This window comes from Siniperca chuatsi, linkage group LG23, assembly GCF_020085105.1.
Source record: "Siniperca chuatsi isolate FFG_IHB_CAS linkage group LG23, ASM2008510v1, whole genome shotgun sequence".
Lineage (NCBI taxonomy): Eukaryota > Metazoa > Chordata > Actinopteri > Centrarchiformes > Sinipercidae > Siniperca > Siniperca chuatsi.
In genome coordinates, this window is record NC_058064.1 from 9,386,314 (window position 1) to 9,406,328 (window position 20,015).

The following is a 20,015-nucleotide window of genomic DNA, read 5'->3' on the forward strand; positions in this document are numbered from 1 at the left end:
AGTCCTGGGGTTTGATCCTATTTCATCCTACAATACCTTCATAATGAGACTGCACTGACTTACCTTTTGTTTGGGACATGGCCCTATCACTGAGCACTTACCTCTACTGCATTGTGTCCACTTCTGTCATCTACCTCCTGGTTTCCTGGACAGAGGAGAAAATGGAGGGAAAAGGGACAAAAGTGGCAGCAAAATGTCTGTTAACAGTAATCTTATCTTTTACTGCATCTTAAAATGTTTTTAGGAGCAACAAATACACTTTAGATTAAGGTACTTTATATCACTCCACTTATTTCAAGATAAAGACAAGGAATTTAAGATTTGTTACAGTGCATTGGATATGAGTGATAAGTGGGATAGTTGCGAAGTGGGAGTGTTTTTCTCGATTCTGTATTCCTCTTTCAAGTTTTTCTTTCAATAATATCCTCAATGTTGCTTATCAGAAACACCGGATCATATAGGTTTACGCTAGGAACACAAGTTTCAATCATTTCAACTTTGTTTCTGAGAAATTATCCATCATTTTGGCATGACAGACTGCTCTAAATACTATGATACCCATGAGCCTCAGCTGCCGTTGCCATGGAGAAGAATCCAGTCAGAGGTGTGAATCAGAGCGGTAGTTAATTCAAAATGCTCTGTTGCTGAATTCAACCAAAGTTGAGTCCAAAATTAAGTGAACTGATTTCATGATCAGTTTTCTCAACTCTGTAAGCTTTCGCCCGCTGTAGCAGCACAGTAAAAATTCAGTAAATATAATTTCAGTGTACAAGATCAGAAGTTTTTTGGGAAATATTTGGATACATTGAAGAAAAAGTACATTAAGGTACTATTTCTGGTATAAAAGGGTCCAGCCAATTTTCTTTTTAGCACCATTCGCTACACCCCTTCCTTTCGAAAACCGAAAAACACAACAGTTTAAATTTAAGGAATGGAATTAAGTGTTTATTTGTTCTAACATAGGCTGCAAATGTTAGCATGTCTGCCCAACTAGCTTCCTACCTACAGTCGTATGCTATGCTAATGTGGTGCTAGTCCCACACACACGCACGCGCGCATGCACACACACACACACACACACACATAATTTACATTATTTTGTGGGGTTACAGGCTACACGATAAGAATTTATTTGTTAAGGCCATGTCCTGCCCTTTATTTGATTTGGGAAAATTACACTCTAGCAAACCCAGCCAATCTCATTACTGAAATAGCTTTACGTTTGCCAAAGTCATCGGTTAGTCCTCAGCTTCAAAGCGTTTGCTTGTAAAAGTGAAAATACGAACAATTATGCATAAATCTAACCTCTGTTGCTTGCTCAAGTATGTTTTCTACAGTAAGCTAACGCTAAGGACCGTAACAGGGATTGTGTTCGAGCGATTTTAACTGATTCATTTTCCTGCACTATACTAGGGCTAAAAACCTGCTATACAAGAACACTGTTGCTCATTTACTTCCATGTCTTCATCATCAACTGGTGAGGATACTGATTTATATATTTTTTTTTCCCGTGGGACAGTTTTGAGCCAATTCATGGAGTTAGCTCTGACTACCTAGCTAGCTACAGCTGATAAATTTGTTAGTTACAGTCGCTGGCTAGAAATGAGAAGCCTTAAAAATTACTGGGAATTTTGATGGTAAATCTGCCACTGTTATCACTGTAAACTGCATATGTGCTGTGAACAGCAAGCTTGACATTACACAGTAACACAATTAACACAATTAACGAATGGGGAAGACAGTATTTACAATTATAGCACAAATCTTTAGTCATCCAGTATTTGTTTCATTTTAAAAGGCTAAAGGTAGCACATCCTTTCTAAAGTTTAAAATGTCTTTTTCCAATTGATCAATTCATAAAAACAGCAGTGGTTCAACTTTGTTTCAACAGCAGGTAAATTAATGTAATTGAGGACAAGGTCTCTGCAGTGGGTTTTAAAATTAAAAAGCGATGGTGCACACACACTCACACAGACCTGATGGGGAGCCCTGTTTGCCACGCAGCTCTAGCTGTGTGCTGTTGTTTTTTACTGAGTGAGTCTTGGCTCCCTGCTGCTTTTCCAGCTCCCCTGCAGAGAACAGAAGACAAAAATGATCATCATCATAATCACCATGACAGGGAGCAAAATAGGTAGAGAGACAGACTGGTAGAGGGTGATGGGTAAGAGTGACAAAATGAACCGTTATAATTCTAACTCATGCTCTTGTTGCCTTCCCCTCCCACTCTCTTCTCTAAGCTCAAAACACGACTCTCCATCTCTCTAATTTAACTTCACACTTGATGGTAATTGCATGTCATTTCCAATCATGATGACTAAATGTTGTTTTGTCTCCAACACTGCACTGCATTCTAATTCTGATGCCGAACCATGAAAACTGCCAGGTGAGACCTCAAGGGTGCAGTACACAATGTCCTCCAATTGATTTTGGTGCAAGTGTGACAAAAATCTGACAAACTAAACAGAACATTTCCTGCTTTGTAGTTTACCTCCTGGAAAATGGGTCAGACAAAGCTATAAATAAACACTGGTAACACTTTGTTTTACAGGTCGGTACTTTTCTAATAATTTCCTAATAAGTTTCCTGGAATTAACTATGTACTTTGGTACTAATTGTAGTAAAAATAGAAATGGTGTTTCCAATGAATTGCTAGTGTAACCTACAGTACAGAGACTTTTAGTCAGTGCACAGCAAGTCGGCTAAACATGCCAAAATGTGAAACTTCCCAACAGCCAAGCATAAAATTCAACATATATGAAGAATAAAGATTCCAATAATAAATTAATACTGAATGAATATTTGCTTTGGTTTAAATGGAGCAGTTCTTACAAAGAAATTCCTATCTTACCTATAATTAGTACTTTTCCCAATTTAATATATACTTTTATGTACTTAAACAGGGAAATTGACCAAAGTTACAGTATGGCCTACAGACTACAATACAGGCATATTGACTGTAGAGAAGGGAACAGAAATACTGAACACTATCTGTGAAATGTTAGGGGGGTTTTTTTAGGTTTAAAGTGAGTGTAGGGCTGATTTAATATAAACATAATTCCATTCTAAATTTCCTCATTATAAACGTCCACAAAAATGCACCTCCAGATAAACAAACTGGATTTGTCTTTCCTACAGTATCTCAAAAAGAGAAAGCCCAAACATAAGTGAGCCAGCCGCAGGCATGTTTACTAATGTGCCAACAATACAAAGCACTTAAGAGGAGAAAAGAAGATCTGTTGTTTGTCTGTGCAAGTGCCAACAATCATTCTTGCTCCAAGTTTCTTCCTATTTTATTCTTGAGGAAAAAGTGTGTGCTGTTTTTGTGTTTGTTCGTCTTTTAACAAATATGTCCCAACATGCATTCTTATTTGTATGTGTGTATTGGTTTGTTTGTTTTATTTTTTGCTGTCTATCCATGCCTCCACTCTACAGAGAGAAATAACTTCCTTCTGTCACCCTCTGCCTGTCTCCATATGTTGTTGCCTGCTCTCACCGGGCTGCTGGCCCTCCCTCTCTGTGAAGGGTAATGCAGATGCATCAAATCCCAGCAGGGATGCTCTCTTTGATGCCCACTGGCAGGAGCCAGGCTCTGGATACTCTGGTTTTCCTTGTGTGTCTAAGTATGTGCATGTCTTATTGTCTGGAGAATTTCATATGCGCACAGACCCAAACAACTCAGATTGCCTGGCTGCTTCCAGGAACACTGGCCTCTTTTCACCTCCAATGTACTGCCCTCCTGTAGTCTGTTTGAGCTGCAGTGCACCAAAGGAAACAAAATGCAAAAGTCATTCTGCACCTACACCACTGGGATGCTGACTACCAGTTAGCAAATAGTACAAAACAAACGACGGCTTCTGACTCATGTCTACTATCTGAGGACCTATTGATTCCCCACACAGAGTATCTTAGAACCCATTGTATTCTCCCACTTCCCAAGATGTGAGCTTATTGATTTAGTCCAAAATGTAATAGGATGTTGACCCTTCTTTTGTTGCTGGGTGCATTGCCACAGGAGAAATACACACAAACATGATGGATGCAAGCCAACACCAGCATACTGTACATGCATGCAGCCACAAGAGTTGCGTCAATTTGAAAATGAAGAGCTCGACATCATTCTGATTTAATGAATCCATATGCTCAAAGCAGTTAAAACAAATACTAACAATTATTTTAATTCTTTTGGCATTCTTTGTCACATATGCCTATCATTTCCCCTCTCTATCTGGTAGCCTCCAGTCTCCACTTCCAGCCACAGAAACTGTTTGTTCTTTACCAAAAAATCTGTTTTATCAAAGATTACAATGTATTGAAAAAGACATGGGCAAATCTGGGCACAAAAATGTGTGATATGGACAATGTTGTGAACGGTCATTTTACTATCAAGGGAAAAACCATATAAGGACAGATACTTACACTCGATGCGTATCTGCTCCATCTCTGACACCTCCGCAATTGATTCCTTCAGGTCTTCTAGAAACTTGAGCAGCTCCTCAGCACTTTGGGCACAGAAGTTAAGTACCTGCTTCTTGTCTGAGCCAAAAGGTGAGAGGATGGTGATGCCATGAGGGTAGTCTGGAGAGCACAGCGAGGACAGTGAGTTGTTGAGACAAAAGTAAAAAGAGAAATTGCATGAACAAGATTTTAGTGAGTGTAATACTACAGGTGCAAAAATGGCATCAAAATTCCACGAAATGTAGAATTGTAAACTAATTATCTTCTTTTTGGAGATATTGTTATGAAAACAATCAGCTTAGCAAGGTACTTCAAATATGCTTTGAAATTTATCAAGCAATATGGACTGAAGGGATTGGTATAACTACATTTTTAAAAGTTCAAAGGCACGATTAATGTGAAACTGCTATGAGTTTTGGGGCCAACCGAGTCCAGGATGATGAATTTCTGCCATCATGAATGTAAAAAACAAAAAGTAGCGTACCTGATAGAAATAAAAGAAGTTTAATATTAAACCTATTTCAAATTCAGCCATAATTCCTATTTCCCTTGTTCACATCAACTTGGGGGTTCTTTCCCCTGCTTTCTAACAGTCCAAAGCATTGGGTGTTTTATGTTTTTCATGCCAACTGTCTGCAGTGAAAACATCGTGTCTTACATTCATTTTCAAACAGGTGAAACTGCATGCCAAGTAGGCCCATAGCTTTGCAGAAAGTGTAGGCTGCAGAACTCTTCTTCTTTGGACAAAGCTTCAAGATCTGCAGACAACGAGAAAACCAGAGTTATAGTAATAATTTTGAATGACAGGAGAGCCCATTAAATTTGTGTTCCGAGCACTTCTGAAATCCTTTTGATTGTCACTGAGATTACCATATCACAGGCAATGTCAAAGAAAGCTCGGAAAGAACAAACTATTTGATAATTTCAAATACATTTAAAGAGCAGATAATCAATATTAATGTACACTACAACCTTCAAAGTGTTGCAGATTGTGCACCAGTGCTCTAATTCGTATGAAAAATAACACCTTGGCAAGCTTACATCAGGATGTATTAGAGACGTTATGCTTTTTCATTGAATAACCTTCCAGATAGAGAAAGATGAGGTGAATTTGTTTTGCAGCGTTACTGTGGGGCATAATTTACCAGGCGAGCTGTATTAAACCAATACATCACATTGGCACTTTAAACACTTCTTGACATGTTCAAGCTGCTAGAACAGGGACCAAATTCAAAGAAAAAGTCCCCATCACTTTAATTCTGCACTAAAATTTTTCAAAGACAATTTCTGCCCCGCTTTCAAAGCTGTCAGGAGAAAACGTCTCGCTGGAATATATCGCACCGCTAACTTTTAGTGCCAAATGAACAGAATTCCACTGTGATGTTGGAAGATACACTTCTTTCGCCTCTTACTTCAAAATCGGCCTTTTAACCTCCTTTTCCTTCAGCTACCAATTACTTTTATGCTTTAGCAGAAAAAGGATGGGGGAAATTGCCATGACGCTTTTTCTTTTACTGTGTTTTCTTGGAGTGAGATCAACAATTTGACATAATTATGAGTAGTTAAGCACTTTGGATAGATAACCCCTATGTGACTCCTAATCAGCACATTAATTATGTCCAACATTACACCTTTGATAATTCTCCAATCTACATGACTTTGGAGCAAATAAACAGCTTATCTGTGCTGTGGCCTGACTGAAACAAAACTTTATTACTGGCCCTTCAAGCTGCTCTGTAGGGGACAGATCTTTGCTTATGAGTGCACTGCGTTTGCTACTATCTATTATTAAAAGAAATGGCCGGAGAGTCCTGAGTTATGAAACAACATAAAAGAGAGGGAGCTCACAGTCGAAGTAGGTGATGGTGCATTGCAGCTGTCACAACAAAATAAGCAGCTTCAAAACTCGACTGTGTGCAGCAGAAACAACCATTTTAAGGGTGGTTTAAAAGAAACTGTAAACAACATATCAATGACATGTATTATTACACTGAATCTCTCATTACGATTCTCAGTTTTTTTGTATACTTAACCACAATGAGATCATTGAAGAGGAAGACTTCTCTCTGGTGTGCTGCCTGTTTTTGGGCCTTGTTGACATCAGTCACCTCAAAAAGTCGACTACAGCACACCAGTCTTCTGTGAGGGACAGAGAGAACCTGCAGAGAAAGAAACAGACGTCTAGGTAAAAGGAGAGCTTCAGTCACCCAGATAAGGTGACTGAGAGGGTTTAAAATCATTCAAAAGACCGTATGAAGATATGGACGAGATGAAGAGAAACTGCAGAAAAAGTATTGAAGTGAAACAGGGAGACTTTTAATACAAATGACTTTTAGCTGGAGTTCGACACATTTACTCACTGGGGTTAAAAGCTAAGACTGAAGTATTTGGAAAAAAGCCCATTAAACACAGTATGCTGAGACTAATTAGTGACATGCAGGCTGACCTGAAGAGTCTTAAAAGAGATCTTAAATCATTCATTACTGTAGAGCAACAGATAAGACTGCATGTTGTTTCAAGGTTATCCAAATATTAACAGTGTGTGAGGAGAGCACGGGCATAAATGGAGGTTTACATTTTAGGATTCTTTACTTGGCTGTGCTGAAATTTGGGGGTTGCTCTTTTCACCCTTTTTATTAACTAGATGAGATTTGAGCAAGCAAAAAGTCTCATCTTAGTATATGAACAAAATGAAATGTATAAAGATATACCTATAGTATGTCCTTTACATTTCTTTGCACTTTATCATGTGTAAGTAATTGTTTTGCCACCAGTATTAACAATGCAAACTGATATTTATTGTAGTTGATAATAAAGGCAATTTTATTTATATGGAAAGAGGGGAGAGAGGGGTAGCTTAACATTGTTTTAAAAATATTGATTATAGCCACTTTAAATATGGGAGCTGTATACACCATGTGCCAGGTGGGGAGGCCGGATACATCCTTTGGATAGATGGTAAACGCAGACCATAACCTTGTATTTTTATCTCCCTAGGTTTTTTGTTTTTTTAGCCGTATCACTATTCTTCGAGCTGTTTGCGTCTCTACAGTATCCGAGGCATCAAGCCCCACCAGACTATTTAACTGTACTGCATTATCCATCTACTGTATAGTGCCCTAACTGTATATTATTTCTATGGATTTGGCTTTGACGTGTTAATGTTGCCTGTCCCCAGACTGGTATTGACCATTGAATGTTTTGTGTTTTCATTATAAGCTATATTGTAAGCAGTGTGTTATAGGTTGGGTGAGGCTTGTTCTATCCGCTTCTAGTAAACCTAGTAGTCCCTTAAATCATACAAAACGTTGCCAAATTAAGTGTTGTATGTATTTGCAATAGACATCTTGCTGTTTAGTTATTGGCTCTGACACCAGACCAAATCAGATTACGAAAGGTGGTAACGCTACACTTGGAGGTGTAATGTAAAGGTATTTTGTTTAGTTTTTTACAAAATGCTGCAGTTGTGTCCCTAGAGGCCTGGCTTCTCCTCTTGGATTGAAGTCCTTTTCCCCGCCTTAGCAGATTATACTGCAAAAATGGCTCATGCCTTCGGAGACTGATCTAATCATGTTCTCACCCCTTCACACTCTTGTCTCTCTGACTTGTCTCATCCAGCTTTCCATGTTGGATCACAGCAATCCAAACAGCAGCTGACTGACTGTCAGACTGTGTGGAGTTGATCCCCTCTTCATGATAAAATACAAATATTCATGTCCTCTGTTCAGTTTTCTCTCTGTGCATTTCCAATGTTTATTCCCTCTGCTCCCTGTGGACTATTTACAATGCAGTGAGTGCACACATTCCCTCTGTCTCTTGCTCTCTCATCTCTCATCACTGCAGGGTATACAGTCTCCCACCCAGCTGGCCACAGCCAGCCTGCTTTCTCATTACACTAATGTCAGAAATATGTAAAGACATCATTAGCTTGAAATGCTTGATCAAAAAATAAAATACAGTCCTTTCCTGATGGGATTATTAAGAAACAGCGTGACAGAGAATTTAGTCATATAATTAACAAATTAGTTGTATGACTAAAGAAAAATGGATTCTACAAATGTTATCCATATCAAATGTTTAAGGACATTTTAAACATCTGGATGTAAAGCTACTTAATCACATTCAGGAAGAGTTGTTTTATGGCTTTAATCAAGTCATCAAATATTTACACCAAGCAAACTCCTATCATGGAGAAACCAATTATATTAAAATAATTTTCATGTCGGCTACTCCCTCTTAGCATAATAGATAAGTTTTAAATCCACAATACAAGGACTTTGACACATGCTGTGATAGTATTTTAGTACTTCTAAGGAGGAAACTTTATCTAAGTCTCTTTCTTTTTATGGCAGACTGCACCCATGGGGCGGGAATAGTCACTTCCTGTCACAACAATCCATCATTGTTTTGGCTATGACAACACTCCCTCTGTCATCCTATGGCTACTCATCCATCACTGAGAGACACTTAAAGGCACAAGCCCAAAAAAAAAAAAAAAAAAACGGCGGCAATCATTTCAATGTCAGAGTTCCAATGTCATTCTGAAAGTTAACAGGATATAATGGATTAAAACTTAAAACTAATTAAAAAGTAAATTTATAGTGAAATTCATCAAAATGTCGGTTCATATCGTGAATGGACAGGAGGCAGTATGAGACAGTCTACATTTATACAATGCTAACATGCTGATGTTTAGCAGGAATAATGTTGCACAGCAGTTCTTTGAGCTAAATGCTAACGTCTACATGCTAACACTAAGCAGGTATTATGTTTACAATATTCACCATGTTAGCTTAGCATGTTAGCATGCTTATTATTTTTATTTTCCATCTTATTTTCCATTAATTATGGCATTCTATCACGGTCTTTTTTTATGTGAAGCACTTGGTGCATGTAATTTCTTTGTTGTAAAGCACTTTGAGCTGCATTTCTTGTATGAAAGGTGCTATATAAATAAAATTTATCATTATTATTATTATTATTATTATTATTATAACATTGCTAATTAGCACTAATACAAAGTGCAGCTGAGGCTCATGGGAATGTAATTCATTTTGCAGGTATTTAGTTACACTGCCAACTATTTCAATGGAAAATAGCTAAAGCCTGTCCTTTTAAAGTCGCTAGTTTACATCACACATTAATTTGTATATTTGACATCCTATAAACAAGACTTTAATTAACTAATTAGCTAAATTCATCTGACTCTAACTAGCTTTATCATTAGCAATTATTAATTTTTCAAGCTGCTATCATCCCATCATTATGCATCTAAATCAACATCTAATTTCAAAAACTTTTTAATGAAGGCTGTTGAACTGAAGTATCATGAACAGAGAGGATCCAGACACTGGAATAAAGTCATTCTTGTAAACTCTGTGTATTTTGAGGAAAAAATAAGACAAGCAATGGGGTAGAATAATTTTCGAGAGATTTCACTCGAAACCACAAATGTCAACCTCATGGTTGAGCTGAATTAAAAGTCAGGGGATCACCAAATTCAGTAGGATTCATCTTCTGGGTACGATAAATGTCTATTAAAATTACATGGCAATCAGTCCAATAATTTCTTAAATACTTCAGTCTGGACCAAAGTAGTGGACTGAGCAATTGACGGACAGACCAACATTGCATCCCTAGATCCACGCTGCTAGCATGACTAAAACCAATTTTGATGTTAACTCTAGAATTTAGTTTTAATTAATTAATCTGCATGGACCTGAATGCAATTTTGAGAGAATTTGTGTATACTTGTATGTGGATGCAATCATTTTACAGTGTTAAATTCCAGAGTCTATGGGGGACAAAATCTGCTACTTTTATCTATATTCATGAATAAAGGATTGAGAGGCCTTTGATAAGATAAGATTCAAACTGAATTCCCTGAACTGTTGAAGCATTTTAAAAAGCCTTTCAGTGTTATGAGTGGGCAAACACAGCACATTCCCACATGAATCAGTGTAATCTGTCAATTATAAATACATTTGCCTCTGTGTCTGTCTCAGACTTGTAAAGTAAACTTGAACACACAAGACTTTCCACAGAAATATTCACACAGTGAATGAAAACAAGTCAATGTGTAAGCATTTTCTTCTATGAAGTTGACTCTTAACTAAAGAAATTCCAGTGTTAGGTTCAAGAACTTACATTATGCTACTCATGTGCACTGACCAAGCCTTTTAACCTTAAACAGTTAAAAAAAAAAAAAGACTCTGATAATAGCAGTGGTTAATGATGTATCTAGCTGGAGTAATGACCTGAGGAAATGATTGCGCTGCTGGTGAGACATTTAATGGCTAATAAATGTGCTGCACTAATGCTACTAAGGCTAGGTGATAGTGATAAGGCCTTGAATAATGAATGAGTGACTTGGCATGGAGTTGGCAAAAAAACTATTCTAGCAACCCAAGAAGAGTATAAGAAGATGTTGTGAAAAATAGGGGCAGGGATAGTGGGCCACTAAATGTAAATTAAAACTGTGTAATGGAAAATGATTATGTATTTCATATCCACATCAAACAACTGGCAAAGGTTCTACAGTATCTGATTAGGAAAACAGTTACTATACCATCAACTCAAACCCATCCGGGAATCAGTTTAAATTACTTCTGTGTGTGTGCACTGTGTCTTATCTGTGTATCTTTGCAAGGATCAAATTTTAGGCCTTGAGATTGAGGACATTTTAGGAAATTGAGCTAGTTCTCACTTCAACTGGCTGTTTGAGGGTTTAGATCTGGTTTAAGAGTTAAAACTGCTCTAATTGATATTTTTATATTAAAAGGACGAAATGAGTATAATGTGAAAGGGGTCATTTGTAGTGATGAACCAACAGAAAATTATCACCAGACTCTGCAGTTCTGCATTTTAGCATCTTTTAGTTCATTGTTTTGGTTTACAGCCCACAACTTTGTTTTGGTTCACTCTCTCTGTACTAAAGTTTACAAAAAGTAGCTTTTTTCAGCAAAAAATCACTTATGAACCTACCGAGCACCAAACAGCAGATAGACAAAGTTAGTGACTAGCTGGTGAACATAGTGGAGCATTTAGCAGCTAAAGAGCAGGATATTTCCCTCAAGAGTTGGTTGAGACCATAAACAGAGCTTAAAGAGTAAATATTCAACTTACATTCACTCAGTGGCTACAAACATGACTCCAAATGAATGATAATGTTGCTCCTTCTCTGCTGGATGTGTTTGTAGGTGACTGTTTTCTAATAAGTTCGCAATATGTCAGTGTTGTGTTTACAACTTGTCGCAGTGCCCCAAGTGGCCAAAAACAGAATAATGCAGTTTAAAGGTTAATATGATTTAGGTTAAAGTTAAGCAAGGGTCAGCATTTGCTATGCAGTTGTGGTTAAGGGCTAAGGAATATGTCAGTGATGGTCCTCACAAGCATAGAACAAACGTGTGTCTGAGTGTCCTTACTGTTTTCATGCCGACGATGGACTGTTCAACTTTGGAGACATAGGTGACGTGGTCTTCGTTGGAGCGTAACTCCCTCTGCTGTATTCTTTCATAGATTCCCACCACCATATCTCTGGGGATGTCTGCTCCATCATCCACACCTAAGATGGGAATAGGGTGATTACACACAAGTATACACACATTACAGGCTGGTTGCTTTTAATTTTAGCAGACAGTCCTGTCCATCAGAGGGAATATAGAGTGATGGCTTAAATACAAAAATTTTACACACATGGCTGTATACCTATTGTACTGACACACATTTATTTTGCCTCATTATTTGAAATACAAAGAGTAGAATTCAATATTCAGAGCAAAAGAGAGCTCTTTCTCTCAGTCTGCTCGTCTGTCCTTCTTTGACTTTTTTGTCTTTCATTGTCTCCATTAAGTAATGACAGAAGGCAATGTGAGAGGAGGTTAATTGGCAAGTGAAAGGTTAACACCCCGCCTCACTCTTAGACGATTTTCTGTCTGGAACACATTGCAGTTCAAGGCCGTGGCATTTCGACGCAGGTAGAGCTGCACGTCATTAGGCTGAAGGTGCCCTCGAGATGCTCCCTGTTATATCCACACAGCTGTACCACGCTGTGTGGTACATTGAGTTTTCAATGGGGCAGGATGTGTTTGGGGAAAATGAAGCCACCACAAGTGATGCCGTTGACAGTGAGGCACCCTGGGACACCGCTGAGACATCGCTGCACATTATGCAGTCAGAAGAAGAGGAGGAGATGTCCAGGGGGAAATGTGTGTAAAGTGTCAGATTAATAACTTACACTTATTTGCTGAATGTCTCTTTTTTCTATTTTTCTGCCAGTTCTCCCATTTTCCTTTAATTTTCCTCACGACTTCACTGCTTTCTTTTTTTAGCCCTCTCTCTAGTGGCTCTTTGCATGGCAATTAAGGTTGACTTGTCCATCACTTTGGTCTAGACTGAAATAACTCAACAACTATTAAATGGATTAATTAATCAAAAGCTAAATTAGATGGTGAACATGGTCAATATTTTAACATCAACATGTTAGCATTGTCATTGTGAACATGTTAGCATGCTGATGTTAGCCTTTAGCTCAAATCATTGCAGCGCCCAAGTACAGTCCACAGAGCTGCTAGCATGGCTGTAGACTGTTTTTAGAGAGAGTGGTCTCAGATTTGCACAGAAAGTTCACTTCACTTTTTAAGTCCTGATGGTGGGTTGCTGTAAATCAATAATAATAATAATGATAATCAAAAAAACAGGAGACAGGGAAAAAAAGAGGTATGGTCCAAGCTCCTAGGGGAAACTTGGGTAAAACAAAAATATCCAGTAACTGAGACACTACAATTATCATTTTTCAGTGAGCTGACATACTGGATTCATTTATGGTGGAAGCTGGTTTATATTATGTTGGCCCACTGTGGAATAGCTTTGACACAGACAGTCTGTTTTAATTGAGATAATGAATGTTATATGGTTCTTCATTACTATTGGTTTCTGGTGTATAATTGCATTTCACATCAGCCAATTAGTTGAGTGTGTCAGTGTGTATGAGAGACATGAGTGAGGAGAAAAGAGGAGAGAAACAGAGAGAATATAAACAAGGAAAGACAAATGAATAAACAGACAAAATAATATTCTGACTGAAAACAAGATAAGATAAGAGAATGGAAAGAGAGACAGAGAAAACATAGTAAACTGAGCAGAAGACAAATAGAGAGGCCAAGAGAGAGTGACATATTTTAATTTGCATAAGATGCAGAAATTGATTTTCCAACTTAATTTAATTGTGGGGAACAGTCTGGATGAATCTATTAAAGTTGTTCTGCATCGACCTCAGTGTTCCCTGATTGATTGCGCAGAGGGAGAGGAAAACTACAACGCTCCTGTCTCTTTCTCCACTCTCTGCGAATGAGCATCTGCCTGCATATGGGAGACAAGAATTGCAGGTGCTTTCTGTCTGTCGTTATGAGTTGTGAATGTGTAAAGCACGGCAGGCAGGGATAGAAATGTAACCTTATTTTTATCACTTAAATTTATGCATAGCGGTTTGATTGAATACAGATCCAAACACTGTTGGATACTGACTCACTTTCACTGATTCATCTGTGGGCTCCATTGCCTTGCTCAAAGCCGCCAACAGGACATATTTAGGAAATATATTTGGAGGATTATTGAATATTACTGATTTCTTATCATATTTCTTGTTGTACATTGTAGTGAAATTCAAACTATTGGGAAATAGTCACAATATTTTCTCTAACTTCTGGAACAGCACCTCTGTACAGTCATATATTAGCCATGGGTGAGCACTTTTGACATTTTGTGCCATAGAGTAAATTGAAATTGAAAGCCATATACTATAATTATGGAATGTTTCTTGGGTCTTTCAATTTTCTTCCTGTCTGTGGTGACGTATACCAGTTTTTGGTGGTATTCAGTTGACATAAATAAATCAATACCCCAGCACTGAGGGTGAAATATATTTGTCTACAATACTTTTTGCCATGCTAGGGGCATGACTCTATGGATAGCAATGTAGGTGGGTCTCCACCACTTTGGTCTTTTGACTCCACCACTATTAGATGGACTGACTTAAATATATCAACATTCATGGTCCCAAGATGGAGGAAGCCATTAAATTTTGACTCTTCCTTTAGTGCCTAGTGGTATGGAACACTTAGGAAGAATTGTCATGAATTTGGTTCAGATATTCACGTTCCCCACAGGAATAAATGTAATAACTTTAGGGATTTTCTGACTTTTCATCTAGTGCCCTCATCAGGCCAAATTTTTCATTTGTCCCATACTTTTGTTTATCACAATCTATTCCCATTCCCTTTTTGCTCAGTTGTAGTTGTGGTTGTAGTTGTCAGTTGTTTAGTGCTAATTAGTGCCTGTTAGCATGCTAACACGCTAAACTAAAAGGGCGAACATGATAAACAGTACCCCTGGTAAACATCAACTTGTTAGCATTGTCATTGTGAGCATGTTAGCATGCTGACGTTAGCATTTAGCGCAAAGCATGGCTGTGCCCAAGTAAAGCTAGCATGGCTGAAGACTTGTAGTCTTGTTAAAACTCTTTGCTTTCTACCTTCTGTTCCTCCTTTGGTTCTTGCCTGTCCTCATGCTGATACTGGTATATGAAATTATTTTTCCTTGTTCCTTCATACAGGACTGCAGATGTCAGGGTTGGCTACAGAACAGCACCCTTGGAGCTGGTAAGGATTTGTGCTGAAACACGTCAGTGAGAAAGCTTTCTGAGCCTCTTCTGACATTCTAATTGCATCGGACAATGGACTTGTCTCTGTACTTGTCTTGTTAGATCTTAGTGCTGCATTCGACACCATTGACCATCACATCCTATTCCAGAGACTGGGACATTTAATTGGCATTAAAGGAACCGCACTGAGCTGGTTTAAATCCTATCTTTCAGATCGATCTCAGTTTGAACAAGTTAACAATGAATCCTCCCAGCATGCCAAAGTTAGTCACAGAGAGATCATATTTCTCCAATATTAGCTTCTCAGCACTGGCTTCCTGTAAAATTCAGAATAGAATTTAAAAGCCTTCTCCTCACCTACAAAGCCCTTACTGGTCAGGCACCATTGTATCTTAAAGAGCTCATAATACCTTATTACCCATCTAGAACACTGCACTCCCAGGATGCAGGGTTACTTGTGGTTCCTAGAGTGTCCAAAAGTAGCCAGAGCCTTCCATTATCAAGCTCCTCTCCTGTGGAATCAGGTCCCAGTTTGGGTTCAGGAGGCAGACACCATCTCCACACTTATTTTTATTATTTCTATTTCTGTTCTATTAGTACTTCTATTCCTGTGTGCATTAACGTGACAGTGAGCAGCTGTAACAAAAGAGTTTCCCCTCGGGGATCAATAAAGTATTTCTGATTCTGATTCTGACATTTAAGAGTAGGCTCAAGACTTTCCTCTTGATAAAGCTTATAGTTAGGGCTGCTATAGGCCTAGACTTCCAGGAGACTTCCCATGATGCACCTCTCTCCTCTCCCATCCTCTCCCTCTCCATCTGTATGCATTTTTATCCCATTAATGCATGTTACTAACTCGACATCTTCTGTCTCACGTAGTTTTGTGCTTTCTCGTCTCTCCTTCTGTCGCTTTCAGCAGGTATTTCTGCCTTCGGAGCTGCAGAGTCTGGATCTGTGATTGCGGGCCTCCTACTGCCCCCATGTTCCTGCTTGTCAACCGCTACTACAATTATTATTACTATTATTATTTTATTAATATTACCACTACCATTACATTATTATTTAAAAATTCTATGTGAAATTTGCATTGTGCTACTGTATTTTCTCTCTCTCTCTCTCTCTCTCTCTCTCAATATTAGCTCCACCATTCACGAACAGAGCAAACCATCCAGCTCATACTCCTCAGAAAACCTTCTCAGGTGACACACATGCACATTTGCACACCTAAAAACTAACCTACATTACTTGACCCGATTATATCAACTAATTAATGTCACTTTAACTCCCTTAATGTGCCCTTACCTCTTAGATTGCGTATAAAGTCCTCCAACAACATCTTGCGGTCGGGCTTGATGTTGGGACTGTACATATCGGTGTTGAGCAGAATGATGGCGAAGGCCAGGATGAAGATCGTGTCTGGGTTGTGAAACTGCTGCACCACGTCGGGGTTACACATGCAGTAGCGCTGACTGTTGGTGTAAAGGAGGTAGATAAAGAAGAGGGTAAAAAATCTGAGAAAAAAATGGTAGAAGGAAGAGAAACAGGAACATTTTTTATGCAAGAAGGCATCGTGTATGAGGCAAAAGAAAGAAGGTGGAAAGGAGAGGGATGAATGCATGTAGTAATAGATATGTGAGTCATGACAGACGACACAAACATGGAGGAATGAGGCAGAAACATGAAGACAGGATTTTTAAAAGAATAGGTGAGGCCATTTAGAGGGGATGATAAGTACAGAGAGAGAGATGAATTAGAAAAATGTATGGGACAGGTAGGAAGGGATAACCGATGGGAGAAAAGACAGAGATGCTACGTTATCCTTAGAAACTAAAGGCATCCTTCAACACACTACATGCTCATGAATGCCTTGAAACAAGCTGAGCATGAGAGTGTCGCAGCCAATAAGAGTCATGGCTTTAGTTTTGCTTGTGGCTTCATCTGAAGCAGTTTGCTGTCTCTGTATAAACACATTTGTCCCACTGGATTGGATAGTCACATGGACCATGCATTACTCAGGAAAACTAAGAGCGTGTGTAGGTGCATGTGTCTGCGTTTGACTTTATCTTGGGTGAGTTCACTGAGCCCTTAGCCATAGTTAAACATTCGGCAACATTTATGGGCCTGGTTGCTGGATTTATGCAGGTTGTTATTGTGCCGCAGAAACAAAATATCAAGTTTAAAATATGAAATCCCTTACCTAGGCACTTTTCTGCAAAAGAACACAACAGAGGCCAGGCTCAGTTTGATGTAGTTCCCAAAAAACACCCCTAAATATAAGAGGTGGAGAATGGAAATGCCTGTGTCATGTGGTTATGGAAACCATGAATCTAAAAGATTTGTAGACACCTACTTTGGGTGTTTGCATATGCGTGTGTGTGTTTTAAGAAAGAAGTGCCCAAAGGAGAGAGATAAATTGTTTCTCTGTCTCTATGAGGTGCATAGATACTTCCTGGTTAGGGGATGAATAATACAATAGTACGACAACTACTGTGTATGATTAATCAGAGACAGTTATATACAGAGTAACAGGAGAATGAGAAGGTGTGTGTGTGTGTGTGTGTGTGTGTGTGTGTGTGTGTGCGTGTGTGTGGACCCTGTGGGCTGTGTGTTGGAGTGTACACTGTAATCGTTACTTTAATCAGTCATCATTTCCACATTGGGGCTGTAGCACCGTTTTGCAAACCCGCTGAGCCGCATGATTGGAATCTAATGTCTCTGTAGCATTGCGTAAAGACACACATATTAGTATGCATACAGTAGGTTCATACCTTGTCACACACATATCATTTTTAATGTGCTTTCCAACACTGCTTAAGACTCACAAGATTATCAAAAGGAAAAACAAAACCTTGTGTTTGTACATGTGTGCCTGTTTTTATATATGTCTCATCTGAGTTGCCTTCAGTTATTACAGTATGCTCACCGCATTTAAGCTTGCAAGGCAGACTGCAGACACTACTCAGGGCTGAAAATGTCCCCCAACTTCTATACATTTTCAGGTATTATTTAGCTGTTTTTATTTATAGATAATTCTCGTAAAAAAGACACTAGAACTGATCATCAATCAAAGATAATGCAATAAAAGATAGTGCTCTTTGTAGTAGAAATAAAACCTTATTTATTGTGTTTAAAGGTTCTTTGTTGACATTGGAAATGAAAGTTTGAATTTTTTTTATAATAAGATAATACTATTTATCAAAGTATCAGGTCTCTGAAGGAAATCATGTGATTATTGGGTTAGTGCATTATAATGCAGCAAGTTATGTGGCTTTTTTTTGTACACTAACATTGTGGAAAGCAATTATAACTTATTATTTGCTAGATGAAATAAATGTGTATATAAAGAAAATAACAGTTATATTGTATATACTTGGGTTTTTGTGATGAAGAACCTCTTACTTCATTGTGTCCTCTCACTTGTGTCTGTAGGTTAAGCAGCAGTGCTTTCATGTGTGTTCGTCATCATGCAGTTTGTTTTAGCATGATAATTACAGGGCTGCACACAGATGCTTATTCACATCTCAGTGTCTGAAAACTGTGACTCCGCAGCAACCAGTAATTATGCCCTTGTCTGTAAATCCTAATGTACTGTTGCACCATGCAGTGAAAAAACTCAAATTATGCTGCTTCCTATCTAAGTGTGCTCTTACTCTGCACAGAAAGACATGGAAAAATGACTAACCAAAAAACGAAAACCGAGAGGGTAAAATGCTGCTCACTGAAATGGATTTGGCAGTCTTCACATTTGGCATTTGCTGCTGTCATCCAAACCAATTTTGCTTTTGTTACAGATTGCTAAACATGGTGTAATCCAACAGTCATTATGTACTCTGTGAGGATGGATTTTGGTGCAAGATTATACAAGTTGCACAATCTTTATCTATAATAACCATAATAGAAAATACAGCTATTGTATGTTACTGCAGGGTGAGTAAATAAGGATGTCTGGATACTACACTGTAATGCAGACATGGAAATATAAATCTGCAGCATTGGGAGCTGGCTAATATTTGCTCATTCATTAGCACACTGACGCAGTAGATACTGAGGCTGGCTGCTTTTTACTTTTCCCCTCACTCTTTTTCACTGCTGCTTCAAATCCCCTTCACTTACTTCGGAGATTTCTCTCTTTCTGTGTGTGTGTGTGTGTGTGTGTGTGTGTGTGTGTGTGTGTGTGTGTGTGTGTGTGTGTGTGTGTTTGGAGGCATATCAAAGCCCAGGAGCAGGGGAGGCAGGCACAGAGAGGCAGTGGCAGTTACGCAACACTGGTTATTTATAAACCTTCCTCACTCTCTCCTTTTCCTTCCTTCCTTCCTTTTTCCCAGTTCATGTCTCCTCACCATCATCTCCCTCTCTTACTCCTGATAACACGCAGAGCCAGCCTTATGTCCAAACATTACCAATGCCAACCTCTCTGCCCATTGACTATGACAATGCTGCCGTTTTTCTCCTCATTGGGCACCGCGACAACTGTGACAGGTGGTTGTTACTCCAGAGGGGCTACGGCAAACAGTTAGCATTAACAAACAGTGCCACAGCTGCACTGCAAATTGTGGCCAGAAATTACATGCTGCCTGGCTATTCAGACGGGGGCTGCATTGTCAACATTTTATTGTAGCCGAGCAGAAAGGAAAGACGAAAGAGAGATGAGGTGAGGCAGTGTGACTCGACTGCTGAGATCATATATGTGTGTATGAGATTCATGCGTATTTATGTTCACAAACATGGACAGTCTATGTAGACAGTCCTGAGTTTATGTGTGCATGTGTCGATTTTGTCTGATTAAATTTAGTCATACTAGCTTGTTTTCATGTTCCCTCTTTGTATTTGTCCAGCATAACTGTACGGTAAAAAAAACAGAAGCCTGAGCTCACAGCTCATGAAAGAAAATCACAAATTC

General features: G+C 38.7%; 1 protein-coding gene across 4 annotated transcripts in view; it reads right to left on the reverse strand.

Moving 5' to 3' along the window:
• Positions 1 to 20,015, reverse strand: part of iqsec3a (IQ motif and Sec7 domain ArfGEF 3a) — a 115,802-nt gene that overhangs the window by 8,164 nt on the left and 87,623 nt on the right. For 3 of the 4 annotated variants that reach the window (XM_044185845.1, XM_044185848.1, XM_044185846.1), the window contains 7 exons: positions 16,418 to 16,584; positions 11,880 to 12,019; positions 6,489 to 6,614; positions 5,114 to 5,213; positions 4,417 to 4,575; positions 1,977 to 2,069; positions 102 to 145 (listed from right to left, as the gene is read on the reverse strand). In XM_044185845.1, the coding sequence (XP_044041780.1) occupies positions 102 to 145; positions 1,977 to 2,069; positions 4,417 to 4,575; positions 5,114 to 5,213; positions 6,489 to 6,614; positions 11,880 to 12,019; positions 16,418 to 16,584 (829 nt within the window). Of the gene's footprint in view, positions 1 to 101; positions 146 to 1,970; positions 2,070 to 4,416; positions 4,576 to 5,113; positions 5,214 to 6,488; positions 6,615 to 11,879; positions 12,020 to 16,417; positions 16,585 to 20,015 lie in introns of all 4 variants that reach the window. The other variant, XM_044185847.1, reaches the window with a different exon arrangement.